The 24,372-nt window shown below is 43.9% G+C and overlaps 1 protein-coding gene across 1 annotated transcript in view; it reads right to left on the bottom strand.

Annotated features, from left to right (window-relative positions):
* slc25a14 (solute carrier family 25 member 14) overlaps positions 1-24,372 on the bottom strand; it is a 75,209-nt gene that overhangs the window by 16,835 nt on the left and 34,002 nt on the right. The window contains exons 5-6 of the mRNA XM_048544760.2: positions 21,910-22,005; positions 20,219-20,343 (exon numbers count right to left, since the gene is read on the bottom strand). Of these exons, the coding sequence (XP_048400717.1) occupies positions 20,219-20,343; positions 21,910-22,005 (221 nt within the window). The remainder of the gene's footprint in view (positions 1-20,218; positions 20,344-21,909; positions 22,006-24,372) is intronic.

Genomic DNA, 24,372 nt, shown 5'->3' with positions numbered 1-24,372 from the left:
TCAATGCAAGACGCATGTATAATAAAGTGGATGAACTGACTGTACAGACAGTTATTATCGCATACGATGTAACTGGGATCAGAGACCTGGCTCAGGATGACTAAGGATGTGAACTAAACATCCAGGGGTATTGAATTTTCAGGAAAGGCAGATGGAAAAGAAAGGGAGGTCAAGTAGCGTTGCTGGTTAAGGAGGAGATTAACACAATAGTGAAGACAATAGCCTTGGCAATATGGAATGAGTAAGAATGGAACTGCAGAATACCAAAGGGAAAATAACATCAGTGGAAGTTGGGTACAGAGCACCAAACAGTAGCTGAGGGGTTGGGGATGGCATCAAACAGGAATTTAGAGACGTGTGCAGTAAGGGTACAGCAGTTATTATGGGTGACTTTGACTAGGGTCTTGAACTTAAAGAAAGCTAATTTTGATGGTATGAGACCATGCATTGGCAAAGACAAGACGGCCAAGGATATTTAAGGGGTTGACAGTGGATAAGCAATGGCAGACATTTAAAGAACACACAGATAAGCTTCAACAATTGTTGAGGCACGGTGGGCTCAGTGGTTAGCAATGCAGCCTCACAGCTCCAGGGACCTGCGTTTGATTTCAGCCTCAGGTAACTGTGTGGAGTGTGCACATTCTCCCCGTGTCTGCGTGGGTTTCCTCCGGGTGCTCCGGTTTCCTCCCACAGCCCAAAGATGTGCAGGCTAGGTGGAGCAGCCATGCTAAATTGCCCGTAGTGTTCAAGGGTGTGTGGGTTATAGGGGGATGGGGATGGGTTTGGGTTTGGGTGGGATGCTCCAAGGGGCGGTGTGGACTTGTTGGGCCAAAGGGCCTGTTTCCACACTGTAGGCAATCTAATCGTAATCCCTGTCTGGTGTAAAACACGGAAGGTGACTCAACCACAGCTAATAAGGGGAAATCAAAGAGTGTGAAAGCCAAAGAGGAGACAGATCAATTGGCTAGAAAAAGCAGGAAACCTGGAGGTTTGGGTGAAATTTAAAATTCAGCACAGGACAATGGGTTTAATCTGGAAAGGGAAAATAGAAAACAACAGTAAGGTTGCAGAAAACATTAAACCTGACTGCAAAAGTTTTTTTAGATACGTGAGGAGATAGGAACTGAAAATGATAAATGTAGGTCCCTTAATAGTCGGAATCACATGAATTCATAATGGACAACAAAGAGACAGCAGACCAGTTGCAGAAATTGTCTGGATCTGTATTCACTAAGGAGGACGCAAGTAATCTTCTGCAAATGCTAGGGGACAGAGGATCAAGCATGAAGGAGGAACTCAAGGAAATCCTTACTAGTGAGGAGATGGTATTTGGAAAATTGATGGGATTAAAATCCAATAAAGTACCCACGCCTGATGCTGTGCATCCCAGAGTACTTCAGGAAGTGGCTCTAGAAATACTGGATGCATTGGTAATTATTTTCCATCATTCTAAAGACTCTGGAAGAGTTCCAATGGACTGAGGGTAGCTAACTTAATGCCACATTTTACAAAAGGACAGAAATAAAAAGGAGAATTACAAGCCGGTTAGCCTGACATCAGTAGTGATGAAAATGCTGGAGCGAATTATTAAGGATGTAATAACTGAGCATTTAGAAAGCAGTGAAAGGATCAATTCAAGTCAGCATGGAATCATTCAAGGGAAATCATGCTTGAAAATCTTGAGTGTTTTGAGGATGTGACCAGTAGAGTGGACAAGGATAAATCAGTAGGCGCTGACAAGGTCCCTCACAAAAGATCAATAAGCAGAATTAAAATTCACCATATCAGAAGTATTGTATTGACATGGTAAGAGAACTAGTAGGCAGACAGGAAGCAGAGAGTTGGAATTAATGGGTCCTGTTCAGAGTGGCAGACGATGAGTGGGGTGCTGCAGGGTTCGGTGCTGTGACCCCCTGATGTTTACAATATACGTTATAAGTGTGGCATGGTGGCTCAGTGGTTAGCACTGTTGCCTCACAGTGCCAAGGACCTGGGGTCAATTCCAGCCTTGGGCGACTGTCGTGTGGAGTTTTCACATTCTCTCCATGTCTGTGTGAATCAATAGAATCATAAAATCCCTAGTGTGGAAACAGGCTCTTCGGCTCAACAAGTCCACACTGAACCTCAGAACACCCACCCTGACATATCCCCCTATAACCCACTTAATCTACACTTCCGTGAACAGTACAGGCAATTTAGCATGGCCAATCCACTAACCCACACATCTTTGGACTATGGGAGGAAACCCACGCAGACACAGGGAGAACGTGCAAATTCCAAACAGACAGTTCCCCAAGGCTGGAATCAAACCCGGGTCCCTGCCGCTGTAAGGCAGCAGTGCTAACCACTATGCCACTGTGCTGTCCCTGTGTGCGTTTCCTCCAGGTGCTCTAGTTTCCTCCCACAGTCCAAAGGTAGGATGATTGGATATGATAAATTCCCCTTCTTTGATTGCCCAAGAATTTTTAGGTTAGGTGGGTTACACACAGGAAATGCAGGGGTTGGGGAATGGGTCTGGGTGAGAAGCTCTTCGGAGCGGCAGTATGGACTTGTTGGGCCGAATGGCCTGTTTCACCGCTACAAGGATTCTATGATTAAAGATTTAGACAAATGAATTGAATGCAATATCTCCAAATTTGCAGATGATGCTAAGCTGGGTGGAAGTGTGTGCTGTGAGGAGGATGCTAAGAGGCTGCAGGGTGACCTGGACAGACTAACTTGTGGGAAAACACTGGTGAAATGCAATATTTTGTGGATAAAGGTGAGGTTATCCACTTTGGTGGCAAAGTGAAGCAGTTAATTATCTGAATGGTGGCAAATTAGAAAAAGGTGAGGTGTAATGAGACCTGGATGTCACGGTGAAACAGTCACTAAAGGCTGGCATGCAAGTGCAGCAGGCGGTAAGGGAAACTAATGGCATGCTGGCCTTCACAGCAAGAGGATCCGAGTTTAGGAGTAAGTATGTCTTGCTGCAGTTCGACAGGGCCTTGTTTGAGGAAGGACATTCTTGCTATTGAGGGAGTCCAGCAAAGATTCACCAGACTGATACCCAGGATAGCATGAGTGACATGAAGGAAGACTGGATTGGAGTGTTCAGGCACATAATTCTTTGAAGTTTGCATCACATAGTGACAGGGTGGTTAAAAAGGTGTTTAGCACACTTGCTTTCAGTGCCTAGTCCTTCAGGTATAGGAGTTGAGAAGTCATGTTTAGGTTATACAGGACATTGGTGAGGCTTCTTCTGGAATATTGTAGCCTGTTCCAATCACCCAGTTATAGGAAGGAGATTGTAAAATTTAGAAACGGTTCAGAAGACATTTACCAGATGTTGCTACCTCAACACTCTTCAACAGACCCAACTTCTTTCTTGATCTCAAAATGCTGTAGCATATTAGCATGCTCCATACTAATCTCATTATCTTCCATATCCTTCACTGGGTGAACAGTGATGCAAGTACTCATTTAGGATCTCACCCACATCCTCTGCCTCCAAGCACAAGTTCCCTCCTTTATCTTTGAGTGGTCTCTTTAACCCTACTTGCCAAGGTCATTTCATGGCCCCTCCTTGCTGTCCTAATTCTCTGCTTGAGTTCTTTCCTGCTTTCTTTATATTCCTCAAGGATCATGTCCAATTTTAGCTTCCTGAACCTTACATATGCTTCCTTTTTCATTTTGACTAAATTGACAGCTTCCCTCATTTTCCAAGATGTCCCTTACCTTGCCATCTTTGTCCTTCGTCTCACTGGAACATGCTGGTCTTGAACTTTCCCCAGCCAGTCTTTAAACAGCTCCAATATGTCGAATGTGGACTCACTTCAATAGAGCTCTTCCCAATTAACATTCCGACTCCTGCTTAATTCTGACATAATTTGCTCTTCCCCAGTTCAGTACCTGCCTGCAAAGTCCTGACTTGTCCTTATTCACAGCTATCTTAAAACTTAAGTAGTTACAAACACTGTTTCCAAAATGCTCTCCCACTGAAAGGTCAGTCACCTGGCCAGGCTCATCAGCCAGTACAGGGCCAGTAATGGCCCCTTCTCTAGTTGGACTTATCCGCATATTGTTTCAAGAAACTTTCTTGGGTGCACTTAACAAATTCTGCCCCATCCAAGCTTCTTGCTAAGGGAGTGCCAGTCAATATTGGAGAAGTTAAAGTCACCCACTGTGACAACCCTGTTGTTATTATCTCTTTCCACAATCTGCCTACATATTTGTTCCTCAATGTGTCAGTGAGTGCTGGTAGTTGTCTCTTCCCTAGGATGCAGGATTTCAAGACTAGGGGTCACAGTTTTAAGGTGAGAGGAGAGAGATTTTTAAAAAAGGCATGAGGTGCAATTTCTTTTTTTTTTAAACAGCGGGTGGTTCGTATGAGGAATGAACTTCCTAAGGATGTGGAGAATGTGGGCACAATTACAACCTTTAAAAGACATTTGGATAAGTACCTGAATAAGAAAGGTTTGGACAGTTATGGGTCAGCTTGTGGCAGGGGTACAACTAGCTTAGTTTAGGATTACAGGATAATAAAATGTGAGGCTGGATGAATACAGCAGGCCCAACAGCATCTCAGGAGCACAAAAGCTGACGTTTCGGGCCTAGATCTTTCATCAGAGAGGGGGATGGGGTGAGGGTTCTGGAATAAATAGGGAGAGAGGGGGATGCGGACCGAAGATGGAGAGAAAAGAAGATAGGTGGAGAGGAGAGTATAGGTGGGGAGGCAGGGAGGGGATAGGTCAGTCCAGGGAAGACGGACAGGTCAAGGAGGTGCGATGAGGTGAGTAGGTAGGAGATGGAGGTGCGGCTTGGGGTGGGAGAAAGGGATGGGTGAGAGGAAGAACAGGTTAGGGAGGCAGAGACAGGTTGGACTGGTTTTGGGATGCAGTGGGTGGAGGGGAAGAGCTGGGCTGGTTGTGTGGTGCAGTGGGGGGAGGGGACGAACTGGGCTGGTTTTGGGATGCGGTGGGGGAAGGAGAGATTTTGAAGCTAGTGAAGTCCACATTGATACCATTGGGTTGCAGGGTTCCCAAGCAGAATATGAGTTGCTGTTCCTACAACCTTCAGGTGGCATCATTGTGGCACTGCAGGAGGCCCATGATGGACATGTCATCTAAAGAATGGGAGGGGGAGTGGAAACGGTTGGCGACTGGGAGGTGCAGTTGTTTATTGCGAACTGAGCGGAGGTGTTCTGCAAAGCAGTCCCCAAGCCTCCGCTTGGTTTCCCCAATGTAGAGGAAGCCACACTGGGTACAGTGGATGCAGTATACCAGATTGGCAGATGTGCAGGTGAACCTCTGCTTAATGTGGAAAGTCATCTTGGGGCCTGGGATAGGGGTGAGGGAGGGGGTGTGGGGGCAAGTGTAGCATTTCCTGCGGTTGCAGGGGAAGGTGCCGGGTGTGGTGGGGTTGGAGGGCAGTGTGGAGCGAACAAGGGAGTCACGGAGAGAGTGGTCTCTCCGGAAAGCAGACAGGGGTGGGGATGGAAAAATGTCTTGGGTGGTGGGCTCGGATTGTAGATGGCGGAAGTGTCGGAGGATGATGCGTTGTATCCGGAGGTTGGTGGGGTGGTGTGTGAGAACGAGGGGGATCCTCTTTGGGCGGTTGTGGCGGGGGCGGGGTGTGAGGGATGTGTTGCGGGAAATGCAGGAGACGCGGTCAAGGGCGTTCTCGACCACCGTGGGGGGAAGTTGCGGTCCTGGAAGAACTTGGACATCTGGGATTATGTTTGGCATGGACTGGTTGGATCAAGGTCTCTGTTTCTGCTAAGTACGACTCTATGACTGGGCTTGTACTCACTGGAATTAAGAAGTGGGCGGGGGGGGGGGGGGGAATATCACAGAAACAAAATCCTGATGGGATTGACAAACTATAAACAGAAAGGCTGTTCTCAATGTTGGGGAAGTCCAGAAGTAGGGGTTACAACTCTAAGAATAAGGAGTAAGGCATCAGGAGTGAGATGTGAAAGAAGTTCTTTCCTCAGAGTTGTGAACCTGTGAAATTCTCTATTACGGAGACCTGTTGGGGCCAGTTTGTTAGATGTATTAAAGAAGGAGCTGAACATAGCCCTTGCGGTCAAAGGGATCAACTGATTGGGAGAGAAAGCGTGAGTGGGATATTGAGATCGCATGATCAGCCATGATCATATTGAACAGTGGTACAGGCTCAAAGGCTGCATGGCCTACTCCTGCACTATTTCTTGTACAATGCATTTCACTGGTCCTGGAGATTTATCCACTTTTAAGGCTGCCAAACTACTCAGCTGGTCCCACTGACCTTCCCCTCATTTCCATACCCACACCATACCTCTCACTCGTGAACACTGCCAGAAAGTATTCATTTGGAACCCTATGAAATCCTCTGGCTTCATGCACAAATTATCATTGTGGTTGTTAAAGATCCTTACTGTTTCCCTAATTATCCTCTTAACATAATTGTAAAATAACGTGTAAATAACTTTTAAAATAAAGTTGCCATGCGCATATTCTATATTCCTGTCACGCAAATGCTGATTTGAGCTTTGGTATGTGCCATTAGCACGCCTTTTACTCTTTATCAAATCCTGTGCATTCTTTGATATTCAAGCTGGCAGTCAGGTGCCCAGCAGGGGGAGGTGGATAAAAGATGGATAAAGGAGAAGATAGGTGGAGAGAAGACAGACAGGTCAAAGAGGCTGGGGTGGAGCCAGCACAGGTGAGTGTAGGTGCAGAGTTAGGGAGGGGAAAGGTCAGTCTAGGGAGGATGGAAAGGTCAAGGGAGCGGGATGAGGCTACTAAGTAGGAGGTGGGGGTCTTCTATTCGTCTCCCCCTCTCTCCCTAATTATTTCAGAATCCCCTTCCCTCCACCCCATTCTGAAGAAGGGTCTAGGCCCAAAAGGTCAGCCTTTGTGCTCCTCTGATGCTGTTTGGCCTGCTGTGTTCATCCAGCTCTACACCTTGTTACTTCAGATTCTCCAGCATCTGCAGTTCCTACTATCTCCAGCCAGTGCACGTTGGGACTTGTCCTGTCAGCTGTGGCCTGCAGTTTTCTATACTGACCAAATAAGGGAGGTGTCATAGTGGCTGGCTAGACATACTGGTATCACTATTACCTTATATGGGGCATGATATGTGACTGCTTGCAATTTGGTATAAAGACTTGGGAGTCATTTATCAGTAAAGCCCATTGTGATCAGCTTTTAGTCAATTCATCGGCTGAGTACCAGAGAAGTTTCTGGCAAAGGGAGCATGTTTTGGGGTAAAGTTAACAGCACAAAGGATTTTTTTCTTAGTGAGCACTTGAGACCCACATCCATGAAGTACGCAAGTTGAAATTCTCTCAAGGGCTGTGTCAGCAGACACTCCAAGTACAAAACACATGTCACGGAACGCTCCAGGTAGTTGGGTCTTCAAAGAGACAAAGAACAAGCAGGCATGATCTACATAGAGTGAAAATTGGCTGCTCACTTGGATTGGGGTGGTATTTGTTTCATGACAAATTTATAGATATTTACATGTGAAATAAGTTAAAGTAAATTGCAGATAAATGAAGTGAGTTAAAGTTGAAGTTAGGTGAAGTAAGAAGTGAATATTGCAACAAAATGCGTTTTGTATTAATCCTTAAAGTGTTGAATAAAGAAGGGTTTGTTTAATCAAATTCTGAATCAACTCCCCATCTGTTTGGCAAGGGAAGAATACCTGGCAGAAGGCTGAAGTACTCCTTTTGGTTAACAGGTTTCACTTTTTGTTGGTCCCATCCTGTATCTTAATTGGAACATGTTAGCTTTGTACTTTCCCTATTTCCGTCTTGAATGTGTACCACTGCTCTGACACAGATTTACCTAAAGTATCCACTTCCCGTGCACTCTGGCCAAATCATATCTTATCTTGTTAAAATCAGCCTTCCCCAGCTTAGAAATTTAAATTCACACCGATCCGCTTCCTTTTCCAGAACAATCTTAAATCTAACAAGTTACAAATGCTATCTGCTAAATGCACCCACATTGAAATTTCAACCACTTGCTCAGCTCATTGCCTAAAATTAAGTCCAGGGCCTCTCATGTAGGGCCTTCTATATACTGGCTTAAAAAGAAATACATTCGCCATTTTCTCTGAAAGATATACTCTAGAGTTTCGAAGAATGAGAAGTGATCTCACTGAAGGGAAAGACAGGAAAGATGCAGGTTGGATGTTTTCCCAGGTGGGGAATACTGAACCAGGGGAACAATTTTAAAAAAGGGGATGCCATCTTGGAGTGAATTTAGCAGGTTATCACTCTTCAGAATTCACTATCCCAGAGAGCTGTGGAAGTTCAGTCTTTCAGTATATTTCAGACATAGTCAAAAATTTATCTATCAATACTCTAAATGGGTAAAGGAGTAGCAAGGGCAAAAGGCATTAAAGTGTTCAATCAGCCTCCTTCTGCTCCTATGCAACAACAGACCTATCTCTCATCTTTCATAAGTCTTACGTTATGTGTCAACTTTCAATCTTCGTATTTGTATTTTGTCTAATCACAGTCCAAAGATGTGCAGGTTAGGTGGGTCGGCAATGCTGAATTGCCCATAGTGTTGAGGGTGGGAAATGCAGGGATAGGTTAGGTCTGGGTGGGATGGGTCAGTGTGGATTCAATGGGCCAAACAGCCTGCTTCCACACGGTAGGGATTCTATGAAATTCTATGAATAACTGAATCACGTTTTAACTGAGTAACATTCAGTAACAATATACTATACTAACTTTTGACCTTGTCTAAAATAAAACCTTCGATGTTGCCTACTTTCAAATTGGAACACTCGGAAGTGAAAGAAATCTAACTGATACATAATTTCACAGCTCATGGGCCACACTAAAAATACACCCAATGTAGCTGTGACAGATTCCTTTTTGAAGAACAGTCCCAGATGTATTTCCACTACCCTACTTTCAAATTTAGGTTATTTCTGAGTCACCTCTCATGATTTTGTTATATATCTTGTCCAATCCAATATTTGAAAACATGTAAAACTACATTTTCTTAAATTAGGTAAACAAAATTTATATTATGAAATAAAATCTAGATAAAATCAAGCCAGAAAAAATTATCATGCAGACTTTAGATAGCAGAGCCAAGAATGAACTCACTCATGTTCATTTCTTAACGGAACACAGAACGTGCCCTTTGGCCCACGATGTTATGACACCAAACTAAACTAATCCCTTCTGTCTGTCCTTGGTCCATATCCTGTTTGTCCTCACATACTCATGGGCTTATCTAAAAGTCTTTGAAACGCACCTATTGCATTAGCCTCCACCACCAGCCCTGGCAGTATGTTTCAGACTCCGACCACTGTTTAAAAACGTGCTCCTCTCATCTCCTTTGGACATTTCCCCCATCACCTGAGATGTACACCCCCTTGTATTAGACATTTCAACTCTGGGGAAAGGGTTCCAACAGTCTACTCTAATAATGCGTCTCATAATTTTAAAGACGATCAAGTCTCCCTTCAGCCTCCGCCACTCCAAAGAAAACAACACGAGTTTTTCCAGCTTCTCCTTACAGCTCATACCTTCTAATCTCAGCAACATCCTGGTAAACCTCTCTGCACCCTCTCCAAAGCCTCCACATCCTTCCTGTAATGCGGTGACCAGAACAGTATGCAGTACTTTAAGTGTGGCCTAACCAAAATCTTGTAAAGCTGCAACTAAAGATCCTGACTCTTGTACTCAATTCCCTGACCAAGAAATGCAAGCATGCCATATGTCTTCTTTACAACTCTTTCTAATTATTCCACTTGCATTGCTACTTTGGTGAGTCAGGAGGTGAGTTACACAATTCTCATAGAAACATAGAACATTACAGCACAGTACAGGCCATTCGGCCCTCGATGTTGTGCCGACCTGTCATACCAATCTGAAGCCCATCTAGCCTACACTATTCCATGTACGTCCATATGCTTGTCCAATGACGACTTAAATGTACTTAAAGTTGGCAAATCTACTACCGTTGCAGGCAAAGCGTTCCATTCCCTTACTACTCTCTGAGTAAAGAGACTACCTCTGACATCTGTCCTATATCTTTCACCCCTCTATTTAAAGCTATGCCTCCTCGTCCTCGCCGTCATCATCCCAGGAAAAAGGCTCTCCCTATCCACCCTATCTAACCCTCTGATTATTTTATATGTTTCAATTAAGTCACCTCTCAACCTTCTCTCTAATGAAAACAGCCTCAAGTCCCTCAGCCTTTCCTCGTAAGACCTTCCCTCCATACCAGGCAACATCCTACTAAATCTCCTCTGCACCCTTGCCAAAGCTTCCACATCCTTCTTATAATGTGGTGACCAGAACTGTACGCAATACTCCAAGTGCGGCCGCACCAGAGTTTTGTACAGCTGCAGCATAACCTCATGGTTCCAGAACTCGATCCCTCAAATTATAAAAGCTAAAACACTGTATGCCTTCTTAACAACCCTGTCAACCTGGGTGGCAACTTTCAAGGATCTGTGTACATGGACACCGAGATCTCGCCGCTCATCCACACTACCAAGAATCTTACCATTAGCCCAGCACTTTGCATTCCGGTTACTCCTACCAAAGTGCATCACCTCACACTTGTCTGCATTAAACTCCATTTGCCACCTCTCAGCCCCGCTCTGCAGCTATCTACGTCTCTCTGCAACCTACAGCATCCTTCGTCACTATCCACAACTCCACCGACCTTAGGTTCGTCTGCAAATTTACTAACCCATCCTTCTGCACCCTCATCCAGGTCATTTATAAAAATGACAAACAGCAGTGGCCCCAACACCAACCCTTGTGGTACACCACTAGTAACTGGTCTCCAGGACGAACATTTCCCATCAACCACCACCCTCTCTTCTTTCAGCAAGCCAATTTCTGATCCAAACTGCTCTATCTCCCACAATCCCATTCCTCTGCATTTTGTACAATAGCCTATTGTGGGGAACCTTATCGAACGCCTTGCTGAAATCCATATACACCACATCAACCGGTTTACTCTCATCTACCTGTTTGGTCACCTTCTCAAAGAACTCAATAAGGTTTGTGAGGCATGACCTTCCCTTCACAAAACCGTGCTGACTATCCCTAATAAATTTATTCTTTTCTAGATTATTGTAAATCCTAACTCTTATAACCTTTTCCAACACTTTACCAACAACTGAGGTAAGGCTCACTGGTCTATAATTACCAGAGTTGTCTCTATTCCCCTTCTTGAACAGGGGAACCACATTTGCTATCCTCCAGTCTTTTGGCACTATTCCTGTAGACAATGACGAGTTAAAGATCAATGTCAAAGGCTCAGCAATCTCCTCCCTAGCTTCCCAGAGGATCCTAGGATAAATCCCATCCAGCCCAGGGGACTTATCTATTTTCACACTCTGTAGGATTTCTAATACCTCTTCCTTGTGAACCTCAATCCCACATAGTCAAGTAGCCTGTACCTCAGCATTCTCCTCGACAACATTGTCGTTTTCTAGAGTGAATACTGTGGAAAAATATTCATTTCGTGCTTCCCCTATCTCCTCTGACTCCACACACAACTTACCACTACTTTCCTTGATTGGCCCTAATCTTACATTCATCATTCTTTTATTCCTTAAATACCTGTAGAAAGCCTTAGGGTTTACCCTGATCCTATCCACCAACAACTTCTCATGTCTCCTCCTGGCTCTTCTGAGCTCTCTCTTTAGGTCTTTCCTGGCTACCTTGTAACCCTCAAACGCCCTAACTGAGCCTTCACATCTCATCCTAACATAAGCCTTCTTCTTCCTCTTGACCAGAGATTCCACTTCCTTCGTAAATCACGGGTCCCGCGCTCTACAGCTTCCTCCCTGCCTGACAGGTACATACTTATCTAGGACACACAGGAGCTTTTCCTTGAATAAGCTCCACATTTCTAATGTGCCCATCCCCTGCAGTTTCCTTCCCCATCCCATGCTCCCTAAACCTTGCCTAATCTCATCGTAATTGCCTTTACCCCAGCTATAACTCTTGCCCAGTGGTATACACCTATCCCTTTCTCCGAAATGGCCACAACATCGAAGTCCCAGGTACCTATTCAAGCTGCAAGCTCACCTACCTTATTCCGGATACTCCTGGTGTTAAAGTAGACACACTTCAACCCAGCTTGCTGTCTGCCAGCACACTCCTGTGACAGTGAGGTCCTGTCCATGTCTTCATAACAGAATTGTGATCGCTATCACCAAAGTGCTCACCCACTTCCAAATCTAACACCTGGTCGGGCTCATTACCCAGTACCAAATCTAATGTGGCTTCGCCCCTTGTTGGCCTGTCTACATACTGTGTCAGGAAGCCCTCCTGCACACACTGGACAAAAACTAACCCATCTATAGTTCTCGAACTATAGTGTTCCAAGTCAATATTTGGAAAGTTGAAGTCTCCCATGACAACTACCCTGTCTCTCTCACTCCTATCGAGAATCAACTTTGTTATCCTTTCTTGTCTTGCTCTAAAAACCAGCATATTTATGAAGTCAATAATTGTAATGCCACAATGTCATGTGGGAAGCAAACCACTTAAATGTAAAAATTTAAATTTTCAAAACAAAAAATAGGTTTCCTGATTATTAACCCAGAAAAATGCAGACTGGTGACAGTGGTCCATCCCTCATGTGCTCCAGCCCGGCAACATTCTGGAATGTTCTCTGCACTGCCTTCAGTGTAATCACATCCTTCTGAACACGCTGAGAACAGAACTGCAACTACGGTTGGTGTGTTGCCTCCCACGTGCCAGGGTCTGTGATGTTTCGGATAGTGTCTTCGGAGTCCTGAAGGGAGAGGGTGACCAGCCCCAAGTCGTGGTCCATGTAGGCACCAATGACATAGGTAGAAAGAGGGATAGGGATGTCAGGCAGGATTTCAGAGAGCTATGGTGGAAGCTGAGAGCTCGAACAAGAGTGGGTATCTCTGGTTTGTTACCCGTGCCACATGATAGCAAGGCAAAGAACAGGGAGAGATTTCAGCTGCAGGTGGCTGCAGGGATGGTGCAGGAGAACGGGCTTCAGGTACATGGACAACTGGGGCTCATTCTGGGGAAGGTGGGACCTCTACAAACAGGACGGTCTCCACTTGAACCAGCGGGGCACTAATATCCTGGGTGGGAAATTTGCTGGTGCTATTCAGGTGGATTTAAACTAGCTCAGAAGGGGGATGGGAAACTGAGGTGTAGTCCTAGTACACAGGAGGATGAGTGCAGGGAGGACATGGTCAGGACCTCACTGTCACAGAAGTGTGCTGGCAGACAGCAAGCTGGATTGAAGTGTGTCTACTTTAACGCCAGGAGTATCCGGAATAAGGCAAGTGAGCTTGCAGCTTGGATAGGTACCTGGGATTTCAATGTTGTGGCCACTTCGGAGACATGGATAGAGCAGGATCAGGAATGGATGTTGCAGGTTCCAGGGTGTAGATCTTTCATTAAGGTCGGGGAAGACGGTAAAAGAGGGGGAGGTGTGGCTTTGTTGGTCAAGGACAGTATAACGGTGGCTGAAAGAACTTTTGATGAGGATTCGTCTACTGAGGTGGTATGGGCTGAGGTTGCCGAGGAAGATTTGTCGACTGAGTCAGTGTGGGTGGAAGTTAGGAACAGCAAGGGAGCAGTCACCTCACTGGGGGTTTTCTACAGACCTCCAAATAGCAGTAGGGAGATCGAAGAACTCATTGGCCGACAGATTGTTGAAAAGTGCAAACGTAGCAGGGTTGTTGTTATGGGTGACTTCAACTTTCCCAATATAGATTGAAACCTCCTTAGTGCAGATGGTTTGGATGGAGCCGTTTTTGTCAGGTGTGTTCAGGAGGGTTTCGTTACTCAGTATGTGGACAGGCCGACGAGGCGGGAGGCCATTTTGGATTTGGTGCTCGGCGATGAGCCAGGACAGGTGTCAGATCTCGTGGTGGGAGAACACTTTGGCGACAGTGACCACAACAGCCTCACATTTACCATAGCCATGGAAAGGGAAAGGGGCAGTTACCAGGGGAAGATATTTAACTGGGGAAAAGGAAACTATGACGCTATCAGGCAGGAGTTGGGAAGTACAGATTGGGAGCAACTGTTCCACAGAAAGAGCACAACAGACATGTGGAGACTGTTTAAGGAGCAGTTGTTGCGAGTGATGCATAAATTTGTTCCTCTGAGACAGGTAAGGAGGAGCAAGATTAAGGAGCCTTGGATGACAGGAACAGAGGTGCTCCTCGTCAAAAAGAAAAAGGCCGCTTACGTAAGGTGGAGGAAGCAAGGGTCGAGCACAGCTTTAGAGGATTACAGGCTTGCTCGGAAGGAGCTCAAAAGTGGACCGAGGAGGGCCAGGAGGGGGCATGAAAAAGGCTTGGCAGGAAGAATTAGGGAGAACCCGAAGGCATTTTACTCATACGTGAGGAATAAGAGAATGATCAGGGAGAAGGTAGGGCTGATCGGGGATAGCATAGGGAATTTGTGCGTGGAGTCTGAGCAGATAGGGGAAGCCCTAAATGAGTTTTTTGCTTCAGTTTTCACTAAGGGACCTTGTTGTGAATGAGAACTTTGAGGGGCAGGAAAACAGGCTTGAACAGATCAAGATTGAGGAAGTTGATGTGCTGGAAATTTTGGCAAACATTAAGATTGATAAGTCCCCAGGGCCACCAGATTTATCCTAGATTGCTCCAGGAAGCGAGAAAGGAGGTTGCTAAGCCACTGGTGAAGATCTTTGCTTCCTCACTTTCCACGGGGTTTGTACCAGAAGATTGGAGGGAGGCAAATGTTGTTCCTTTTTTCAAGACAGGGAAAAGGGGAATCCCTGGAAATTACAGACCAGTCAGTCTTACGTCTGTGGTCAGCAAGGTTTTGGAAAGAATTCTGAGGGATAGGAATTATGACTATTTGGAAATGCATAGCGTGACTAAAGGGAGTCAGCATGGCTTTGTGGGGGGGCAGGTCATGCCTTCCAAATCTTATTGAGTTCTTTGAGGAAGTCACGAGACAGGTTGACGAGGATCGAGCAGTGGATGTGGTGTACATGGACTTCAGCAAGGCATTTGATAAGGTTCCCTACGGCAGGCTCATTCATAAAGTCAGGAGGTATGGGATACAGGGTAATTTGGTGGTCTGGATTCAGAATTGGTTGGCTGACAGGAGGCAGAGAGTGGTTGTAGATGGTAAGTATTCTGCCTAGAGGTCAGTGCTGAATGGTGTCCCGCAGGTCTCTGTTCTCAGGCGTCTGCTCTCTGTAGTTTTTATAAATGACTTGGATGAGGAGGTTGAGGGGTGGGTCAGTAGGTTTGCTGATGACACAAAGGTTGGAGGTGCCGTTGATAGTATCGAGGGCTATTGCAGGCTTCAGCGAGACATTGACAGTATGCAGAGCTGGGCTGAGAAATGGCAGATGGAGTTCAACCTGGATAAATGCCAAGTGATGCATTTTGGAAGGTCGAACTTAAATGCTGAATATAGGATTAAAGACAGGATTCTTGGCAGTGTGGAGGAACAGCGGGATCTTGGTGTTCAAGTGCATAGCTCCCTCAAAGTTGCCACCCAAGTGGATAAGGTTGTTAAGAAAGTATACGGTGCTTTGGCTTTCATTAACAGGGGGATCAAGTTTAAGAGCAGCGAGGTTTTGCTGCAGCTCTACAAACCCCTGGTGAGACCACACTTGGAATATTGTGTCCAGTTCCGGCCGCCCTATCGGAGACATGTGGAGGCTTTGGACAGGGTGCAAAGGAGGTTTACCAGGATGCGGCCTGGACTGTAGGGCTTGTCTTACAAGGAGAGGGTGACTGAGCTCGGACTTTTCTCTCTGGAGAGGAGGAAGAGAGGTAACCTAATCGAGGTGTACAAGGCATGGATGAGTCGATAGCCAGGGACTCTTCCTCAGGGCAGGACTGACTGCCATGAGGGGTCATAGTTTTAAAGGTGTTAGGAGGAAGGTGGAGAGGAAACTTCAGAGGGAGGTTCTTCACCTAGAGAGTTGTGAGTGCAGAGAATACTTTGCCAGTGGTAGTCGTGGAAGTAGAGTCATTAGTGACATTTAAGCTGGACATGCACATGGACAGCAGCGAATTGAGGGGAACGTAGATTAGGTTATTTTATTTTTGGATCAGGATTATTCCAGGGCACAACATCGTGGGCCGAAGGGCCTGTGCTGTGCTGTACTTTTCTTTGCTCTTTGTTCTTTGTACCATTATCCACAAACATAAGTGGATAAGATGGTAAAGAAGGTATCCGGCATGCTTGCCTTCACCAGTCTGGACACTGAGGATAAAAGTTGGCAAGTCATGTTGCAGCTGTATAAGACTTTGGGAAGGCCACATTTGGAATATTGTGTGCAGTTTTTTTTCACCATACTATAGAAAGGACGTTGTGACTTTGGAAAGGGTGCAAAAGAGGTTTCCTGAATGTTGCCTGGGTTGGAATGCATCAGCATTGAGATGACATTGGACAAACTGGAATTGCTTTTTCTAAAGCATCAGAGGCTGAAGGTGACCTGGCAGAAGGACATAAAATTGTGACAGGCATGGATAGGGTGGATAGTCGGAATCCCTCTTCCCAGGTTGGAAATGTCAAACACTCGAGGGTATAGGTTTAAGATGAAAGGGGACAATTTTAAAAGCAGGTGTGCCAGTATGGTGTTTTGTTTTTTTACACAGAGGCACTAGAACATGCAGCCAAATGGAGGTGGTTGAAGCAGATAAGTTAGCTAAGTTTAACAGACATTTAGATAGACACATAGACAGACAGGGAGTAATAAGATACAGACCATGAGCAGACAAATGAGATCAGTTTAAAATGGGATCATAGTTGGCATAGACACGGTGAGTTGAAGGGTCTGTTCCTATGCTTTACTGTTCTATATTCTATGTTTACTGAAGCTAGTAACTTTGCTTCTTTGATTCAGTACAGGGAACAAATTGTAGAAGATGAGTCAATAAGTAGCTAACTTATTGCTACTTCTCTTACTGCTAATTTCCTCAAATTCATATAAACGTTCTCACCTGTAACCAGATTATCCCTTTACATTTATAAAAGGTTACTGTTCAGTTGAGGAATTGAGATTAGTTAGACTAAATTGAGATTAGTTAGACTAACAGAATCAAAAATGGCCCAGCACAGAAGAAGTCTATTGTGTTGGTGCTAGCTTTGAAGGAGAAATACAATAAGTCTCAGTCACCCATCATTTCCCCACAGCCCTGCAAACTGTTTCTCTTTAAATAATTCAACATGCCTTTGAAAGCTGTGATTAAATCTGCTTCAATGGCGCGCAGGCAGAGTATTCCAGATCCTAACCACTGACTATGTGAAAAGCTGTGCCTAATGGGAAAATGAGAGTGGGGAAATGCGAGATCTTGTACTTTGGCAGACAGAATAGAAATGCCAAATATTATTTAAATGGAGAAAGACTATAGAACAGTACAGACAGATTTGCGACCTCTTGTGTATAATAAAAACGGCTAGCACACAAGCTCAGCGGGTAATAGGGAAGGCACCTGAATTTTAAAGCGAACAAAATAGAAAAACAGGGATATCTTGCTAAAACTATTAAAAAACACTGGTGAAATCCCTGATGATTTTGAACATCTCAATCAAATCTTCTCTCAACCTTCTCTGAGAATATCTTCTCAGTCATAGGATCCCTACAGTGTGGAAACAGGCCATTTGACTTAACAAGTCCACACCAACCCTCTGAACAGCAGCCCACTCAGGCTCATCCCCTACCATATCCCTATATTTCACACCATAGACATGACTGGCAATTTAGCGTAGCAATCAACCTAACCTGCACACCTTTGAGCTGTGGGAGGAAACCCGAGGATCCAGAGGAAACCCACGCAGATATGGGGAGAAAGGTGCAAACTCCGAACAGACTGTCACCCAAGGCTGCAATTGAAACCTGGTCTGTGGTGCGCTAACCACTCAGCCAGCGTGCTGTCCTCTTCTCCAATCAGTTCTCATAGCTGAAGTTCTTCATCCCTCTTGTAAATCCTTTTTGCACCCTGCAGATGTCTTCATGAACTGTCTAAAGTACAGTGTTCAACACTGGCCACAAAGTCCAAAGTAGTTCTTTTAAAATCAAAAGACCCATTATAACTTCCTTACTGTTGTACATGCTCTCTGTATTTAGAATCTTATTTGTTTTATTAACCCACTTTCTCAAACTGACTAAATGTCTGTGATTTGTGTACCTGTATCCCAGCTCCTCCTGACCTTAAGAATTCTGCTTTTTCTTTCATACTGCCCTTTCTCACACGGTCACCCAAAATCAGGTTCTGAGGAAGGGTCACCAGGCCCGAAACGTTAACTCAGTTTTCTCCTCCACAGATGCTGCCGGACCTGCTGAGCTTTTCCAGCAACTTTGTTTTTGTTGCAGAAGATGCACAAGTTTGTTTCAGCTCACAAGGGTTTCTATTTTGCATAAGGAGATACTGGGCAATTTATGAACTGTTAAAAAACAAAAAGATCACAGCTACTTAAAAGTGTGACTGATACCACCCAATCAAAAAAGGGACCTACCCGCTTTGTGAATTTCTAACAGCTTTTAATCTGGACCTTCCTCATCAACACGACTTTAGATTTTTGTTGAGATTCATCTTGAGCATCTCTGCATTGCAGGACTGTGTTTTATGAGCTGGTCCCAGGTCACACAGACCAACATGGGCTGCACCTGGATGACCATAAACTTGGTGAAAGATACTCTGGTCTGCTTGAAACGTGTTGGTCTTCCAGAGCAAGGAGTTGACCTTATCAGAGTGTTGCCTTTAGGCACTGGACTATGCAACTTCAACACTTTTCATTGTATTTTTTAGAAAAATACAAAGTGACAACAAATTACTTTACATTCTGTTCTATTCAAAGGTCCAGGACTACATGCTGAGGGATGCACTAAAGCTTGGGGCAGCTGCCGCCAAGGCACAGAGAGGACAGACCATCATCTAAGGTGTTCCTGCTGAAGTTAAGTGGAGGTATGTTTGGCTATTGGGCCTTCTCGGTGCCGCAAATATATAGTCATATAAATATAGTCTCGTACAAAAAAAAATAAACTAGAGTTTGTTAGTTCTCCATATGTAAAGTCTGTACAGAATTGCAGTGCTCTACTGACTATGTATGTATACAAAGTTTTTTTATAAGCAAAGCATATTTTTGAAATTAAAAACAATAGATTCAAAGCTCATGTCTTCATTCAATTTTGTGGTTTCAGTCAATTCAATGTTCCTGTGTGGAGTTCCCCACCCTCAGCAGTCACCCAATCTGTCCATTCTTTAATGGTATATTCATTTGAGGTCCACAGTTGCTAATAGTATGTTATCTCTGCTTGGCAATGCCATGCTTATGTTACAGCACAGCATCTATCAAGAGCAGCTGACACCCAGATCAGTTATTTTTATCTGGAGATTGCTAGTTAATAATACTTCAGGAGGCTTTGATAGCTGCCCCTAAAATCTGACTTTTCCACCCTATCAAAGTAACACCAACCATACTAACAATTCATGCCGAGCATTTGCCCAACTGGAGTGTTCCCTGAATAAAGCTAGAATTCTACTTGCATACAATTTGTAAGAAGATCAACTACACTAAAAATGCCTTTGGATGAATGAGAGGAACTTCTGGAGTTACATGGCTTGATTTCTGAGCTATTTCTGATACAGCTAATCCAAGATATAGAAACGGAATTCATTCCAAATTCATTGCTGGATTTAACGGACCTTAAACAAACACAAGGTTTTGAATTTGGCAGAAATTAAGTAGGTATTACTGACAGGATTTTTTGGGACAAGGCAATTCAATTAACCAAGTCAATTGAATTTGGACAATTACTGAGGAAACAAATTTCCAATGGGAGTGTGTTTTGGACAATTTCAATTATTTAAGAAACCTCAAATCAGGTATAAATGACATTCACGTAAACTTTATTGCTCAAAAATGACTGATTAACTGAAATAACCAGCTTGCTTTCAATTCTGAAATGCAAACAGAAAGTGCTGTTCTGAAAGAACTGCCCTGAAGAGTCAGAATGGACTCAAAAGGTTAACTATTTCTCTCTCTCCACAGATGCTGACTGACCTGTAGAGTTTTTCCTGCACAATGTTTTTATCTCAGATCTCCAGTATTTGTAGTACTTTGCTTTTGTTTTGCTTTCTGCTGTCACCCAAAATGCTGCTTCTTCAATTTGGGGTCAATTTTCCAGCACATCCTATAAGTGCTTTGGCATATTTATTCTATGTGAAGGGTGCAATATCACTGTAATCAGTTGTTGATGTGGAAGCTTACAGAAAATGAGTGTAGACTGTGTCTCCCATGAGGCCAGACAGGATGATGTGCTTTTTAGTGATATCGTAGACTGGCAATTCCACACCAACTACAATGGCCGCTCGCTGAGCAGTGAGGCTCACTCCCTGTCAATCACAAAGAGAAAGATATCTGAACAGAATATACAGCACAGCTCCCAAAAAACAAACATCACATATATATAGCACTATTAAAGGGAAATCATAGGTCTCTGAGTTGTTATCCATCACAGACCTCATCATTAAAACTGTGGCTAACTCCTCTTTTCTGTAATGCTCAGGTGTTACAATGTAAAGATGAGAAGTGTCAATCTGCAGGAGAGTCTTTGGTGCTTTCGGAACAAAAAAAATGTACAACACAAGTTAACATGTCAAATACCCAAAACTTTAACTAAGATCCTGGTTACTGATCTACCTCAACTCCACTTTCACACAGCATTCCATGGAATAAAGCTCCAGTTTACTCAATCTCTCTTCAAAATACAACATCTAGATCTCAATTTTGGAATGATTCTCAGTGACTCATTTCAGAATTAGATCATTTGTACTTCTATTTCCAAACAGGGCAAAATAATTTTCTCAGATTCATATAAATGTTCTCACCTGTAACTAGAATATTCCTTTACATTTATAAAGGCTTCTGTTCAGTTGAGGAATCTTTTACGTATGCCTTTCCCCTATAAAACTTTCCAGGTTTGCAACAGAATCAGTTTGTGTTTGAGAGAGATTGGTGTGGGCTGAATAGTGCTTTTATTCGCCATCCTGACAAGTGCACAGCCAATATTCAAGGATTAAACCTTAAGTATTGCTGAACAAGACACATTTTATCAAAATAAAAACAGAAATTGCTGTAAAAGCTCAACAGGTCTGGCAGCATTTGTGGACAGAAATCAGAGCTGACATTCCTCAGAACTCCTCAACACTTTGTCAAACTACTTTTTATTTTGTACACAACAGGATAATTCAGAAGAATACTGCTATAAAGGGGAACAACATTCTATATTATGCGCTGGGGACTACTGATCGATAGACAAGTTCACTCTAATTGGAAGAGGCATTGCTACGGAGAACACAAGAGCTAAATGCCAAGCTTTGTTCAAAATTAAACCAGTTAAGACTGAATCGTTTTGGTCAAGGCCTTGCCCTGAGGAATGAATCAGAAAAAAGGCTTTCGCCTATTTTGTTGAGATGTACCACACGCAGTACCTGTGCACATTTTTTTGTCTGCAAGAACAGAATATTGTGCATTAATAGATATAGCTTACAGTACACAAAACTGCACTACACATTGCACAGTTGATTAAATCAATCAAGTACATACTGTTTTGTACATTCAGGATTATTAAGTGAAGGTTATTAAATTGTGGAACTCTATCTGATACTGGCCATTGTGCTTTGAGTTTGGCAAGCATTGGCTGGTTGTGTATAGTGAGTTCCTTGCTTCTTGCAAACAGATGATAGGGAAAATTGTTTATGATTCACCAATCTTTTGTAACTATGTAGATCATTGCGAAAATAACTGAAAATAAAGGAATTAGCAGTAAATAATTGCTGTCTGAGTCAAAGTAGCCCAGTAGAAGTTAACAGCTTTTGGAGATGATGGCAGAAAACTGGGCTGAAAACAGCTTACTCTGATTTACAGTACTGTTACCACGCCAGATATTCAATACATACCCTCCATAATCCTCTGGTGCCCTCTTGCTGGTAGATATTAATAAAATTCCCAATCATACTCCCCTGACAAAGGCCACTTTGAGCCTGCATCCGAATCTGAAAAGACAACCAAGTGAAGAGTAAACAATTCCACACTTACCAACTGTCAGCCAAGAAAAGCAACAGAACTGAGGATTATTCTTTATATCTTTCACTATTTCTTTCAATGAATGTATAATTCATCCGTAACATTAGAATAGTTTTTCCTTTGTATGAAATTTGGACAGATTTACAAATGACAGAAGTGATTTGTTGGAGCTGTTACCACAGAGCTTGTACTGCAGCTCTCTGTGCTCTTATTGAGGTCTGAAGCTCAGTTCCAGAAGCTAACATTACGCCTGTAGCTCATCTGAGTGGTTGCGGTGTCTCTAATTCAGCTCTCGGAACTGCTTTCAGGCCCACAGTTCAGCTCTTCGAGCCATTACTATACCTGTAGCTCAACAGCTCCATTTCTGTGCAAATTAGCCTGCAGTTCAGCACTCAAAGATCAGTAATAATGTATTGAATACTGTAATAAAAAAGTACAAAGTTTGACAACAAGCAGTTCAGCATGAAGCTGAGAGAATTTCTAGCATATACAGCTTTCATTGTAAGATACATGAAAAACTTCAAACCCCCTTTAGGAAGAGAATAAAAATTAGAATCTGTCAGAAGAAAAAAAAAGCACTTAAATTTTACAGGATCTTTCATGTCCTCAGCATCTCCACAGTGAGGGAGCCATGGTTCTCAAGAGAGGCCGAATGACCGGTTAAGAGGAAGAAGGAGGCTTATGTAAAGTTTAGGAACCTAAAGAGGAATGGAAAAAACTCTAGAGGGATGCAAGTTAGCCAGGAAGGAGCTGAAGAAAGGGCTTAGGACGACTATGCGGGGGCATGAGAAAACCTTGGTGGATAGGATCAAGGAAAACTCCAAGGCTTTTTACATGTATGTGCAGAACAAGAGAATGACCAAAGAAAGGTAGGGCCGATCAAGGATTGTAAAGGGAATTTGGGCACAAAGTCTAAAGAGATAGGAGAGATCCCTAATGAATACTTTTCTTCAGTACTCTCAACAGAGAGGGGCCGAGTCGTAGGTAGGTAGGCAGGCTAGAGGAGGTTGATGTTAGTAAAGATGACGTGTGAGGAATTCTGAGGAACTTGAAGATAGGTAAGTTCCGTGGGCCTGATGGGATTCATCCAAGGATTCTGTGGGAAGCGAGGAACGAAATCGTAGCGCCTTTGGCGATGATCTTTTCGTCCTCACTGTCACAGGTACAGTGCCCATAGATTGGAAAGAGGCAAACGTCATTCCCTTGTTCAAAAAAGGGAACAGGGATAACCCCAGAAATTACAGACCAGCGAGTCTTACGTCAGTGGTGGGCAAGTTATTGGCAAGGGCTCAGAGATAGGATTTTTGATCACTTGGAAAGGCACAGTTTGATTTGTGATAGTCAACGTGGATTTGTGAGGGGTAGATCATGCCTCACAAACTTATTGAATTCTTTGAAGAGATGACCAAACATGTGGATGAAGGTGGAGCAGTGGATGTGGCATACATGGATTTAAGTAAGGCTTTGATAAGGTTCCTCATGGTAAGCTCATACAGAAGGGAACGAGGCACGGGATAGGGGGAAATGTGGCAGACTGGGTTCAGAACTGGCAGACCCTTAGAAGACAAAGGGTGGTAGTGTTTAGGAAATATTCAACTTGTGCTCAGTTATGAGTGGTGTACGACAAGGATCTGTTCTGGGTCCTCTTCTATTTGTGACTTTTGTAAATGATTTGGATGAAGGAGTCAAAGGGTGAAATTAACAAGTTCACAGGTGATATGAACGTGGGTTACATTGTGGACAGTGCGGAGATGTGTTCTAGGTTACAAACTGACACTGATAGGATGCAGGGCTGGGCTGAGAAGTGGCAGATGGAGTTTAACCCTGAAAAGTGTGAGGTGATTCATTTTGGAAGGAAAACCTTGAAAGCAGAACACAGGGTTAACGGAAAGAATCTTGGCAGTGTGGAGGAGCAGAGGGATCTTGAGGTTCATGTGCACAGTTCCCTGAAAGCTGCCACCCAGGTGGATAGGGTTGTTAAGTAGGCGTATGGTGTGTTAGCTTTCACTAATAGAGGGACTGAGTTCAAGAGCCGTGAAGTTATGCTCCAGCTGTGCAAAATCCTGGTTCTGTCACATCTGGAGTATGGTGTCCACTTCTGGACACCTCATTACAGGAAAGATGTGGGACCGTTGGAAAAGGTGCAGAGTAGATTTACCAGGATATTGCCTGGAATGGAGGCAAGGTCTTACGAGGAAAAGTTGAGGGCGCCAGGGCTTTTTACTTTGGAACGACAAAGGACGAGGCTTGATAGAGGTGAACAAAATGATCAGAGGTACAGATACAGTAGACAGCCAAAGACTTTTGCCTAGGGTGGAGGTAGCTTTTATGGGGGG

Source organism: Stegostoma tigrinum, chromosome 15 (genome assembly GCF_030684315.1).
Source record: "Stegostoma tigrinum isolate sSteTig4 chromosome 15, sSteTig4.hap1, whole genome shotgun sequence".
NCBI classification, from domain to species: Eukaryota; Metazoa; Chordata; class Chondrichthyes; order Orectolobiformes; family Stegostomatidae; genus Stegostoma; species Stegostoma tigrinum.
This window is presented reverse-complemented; position numbering and strand designations above follow the sequence as displayed.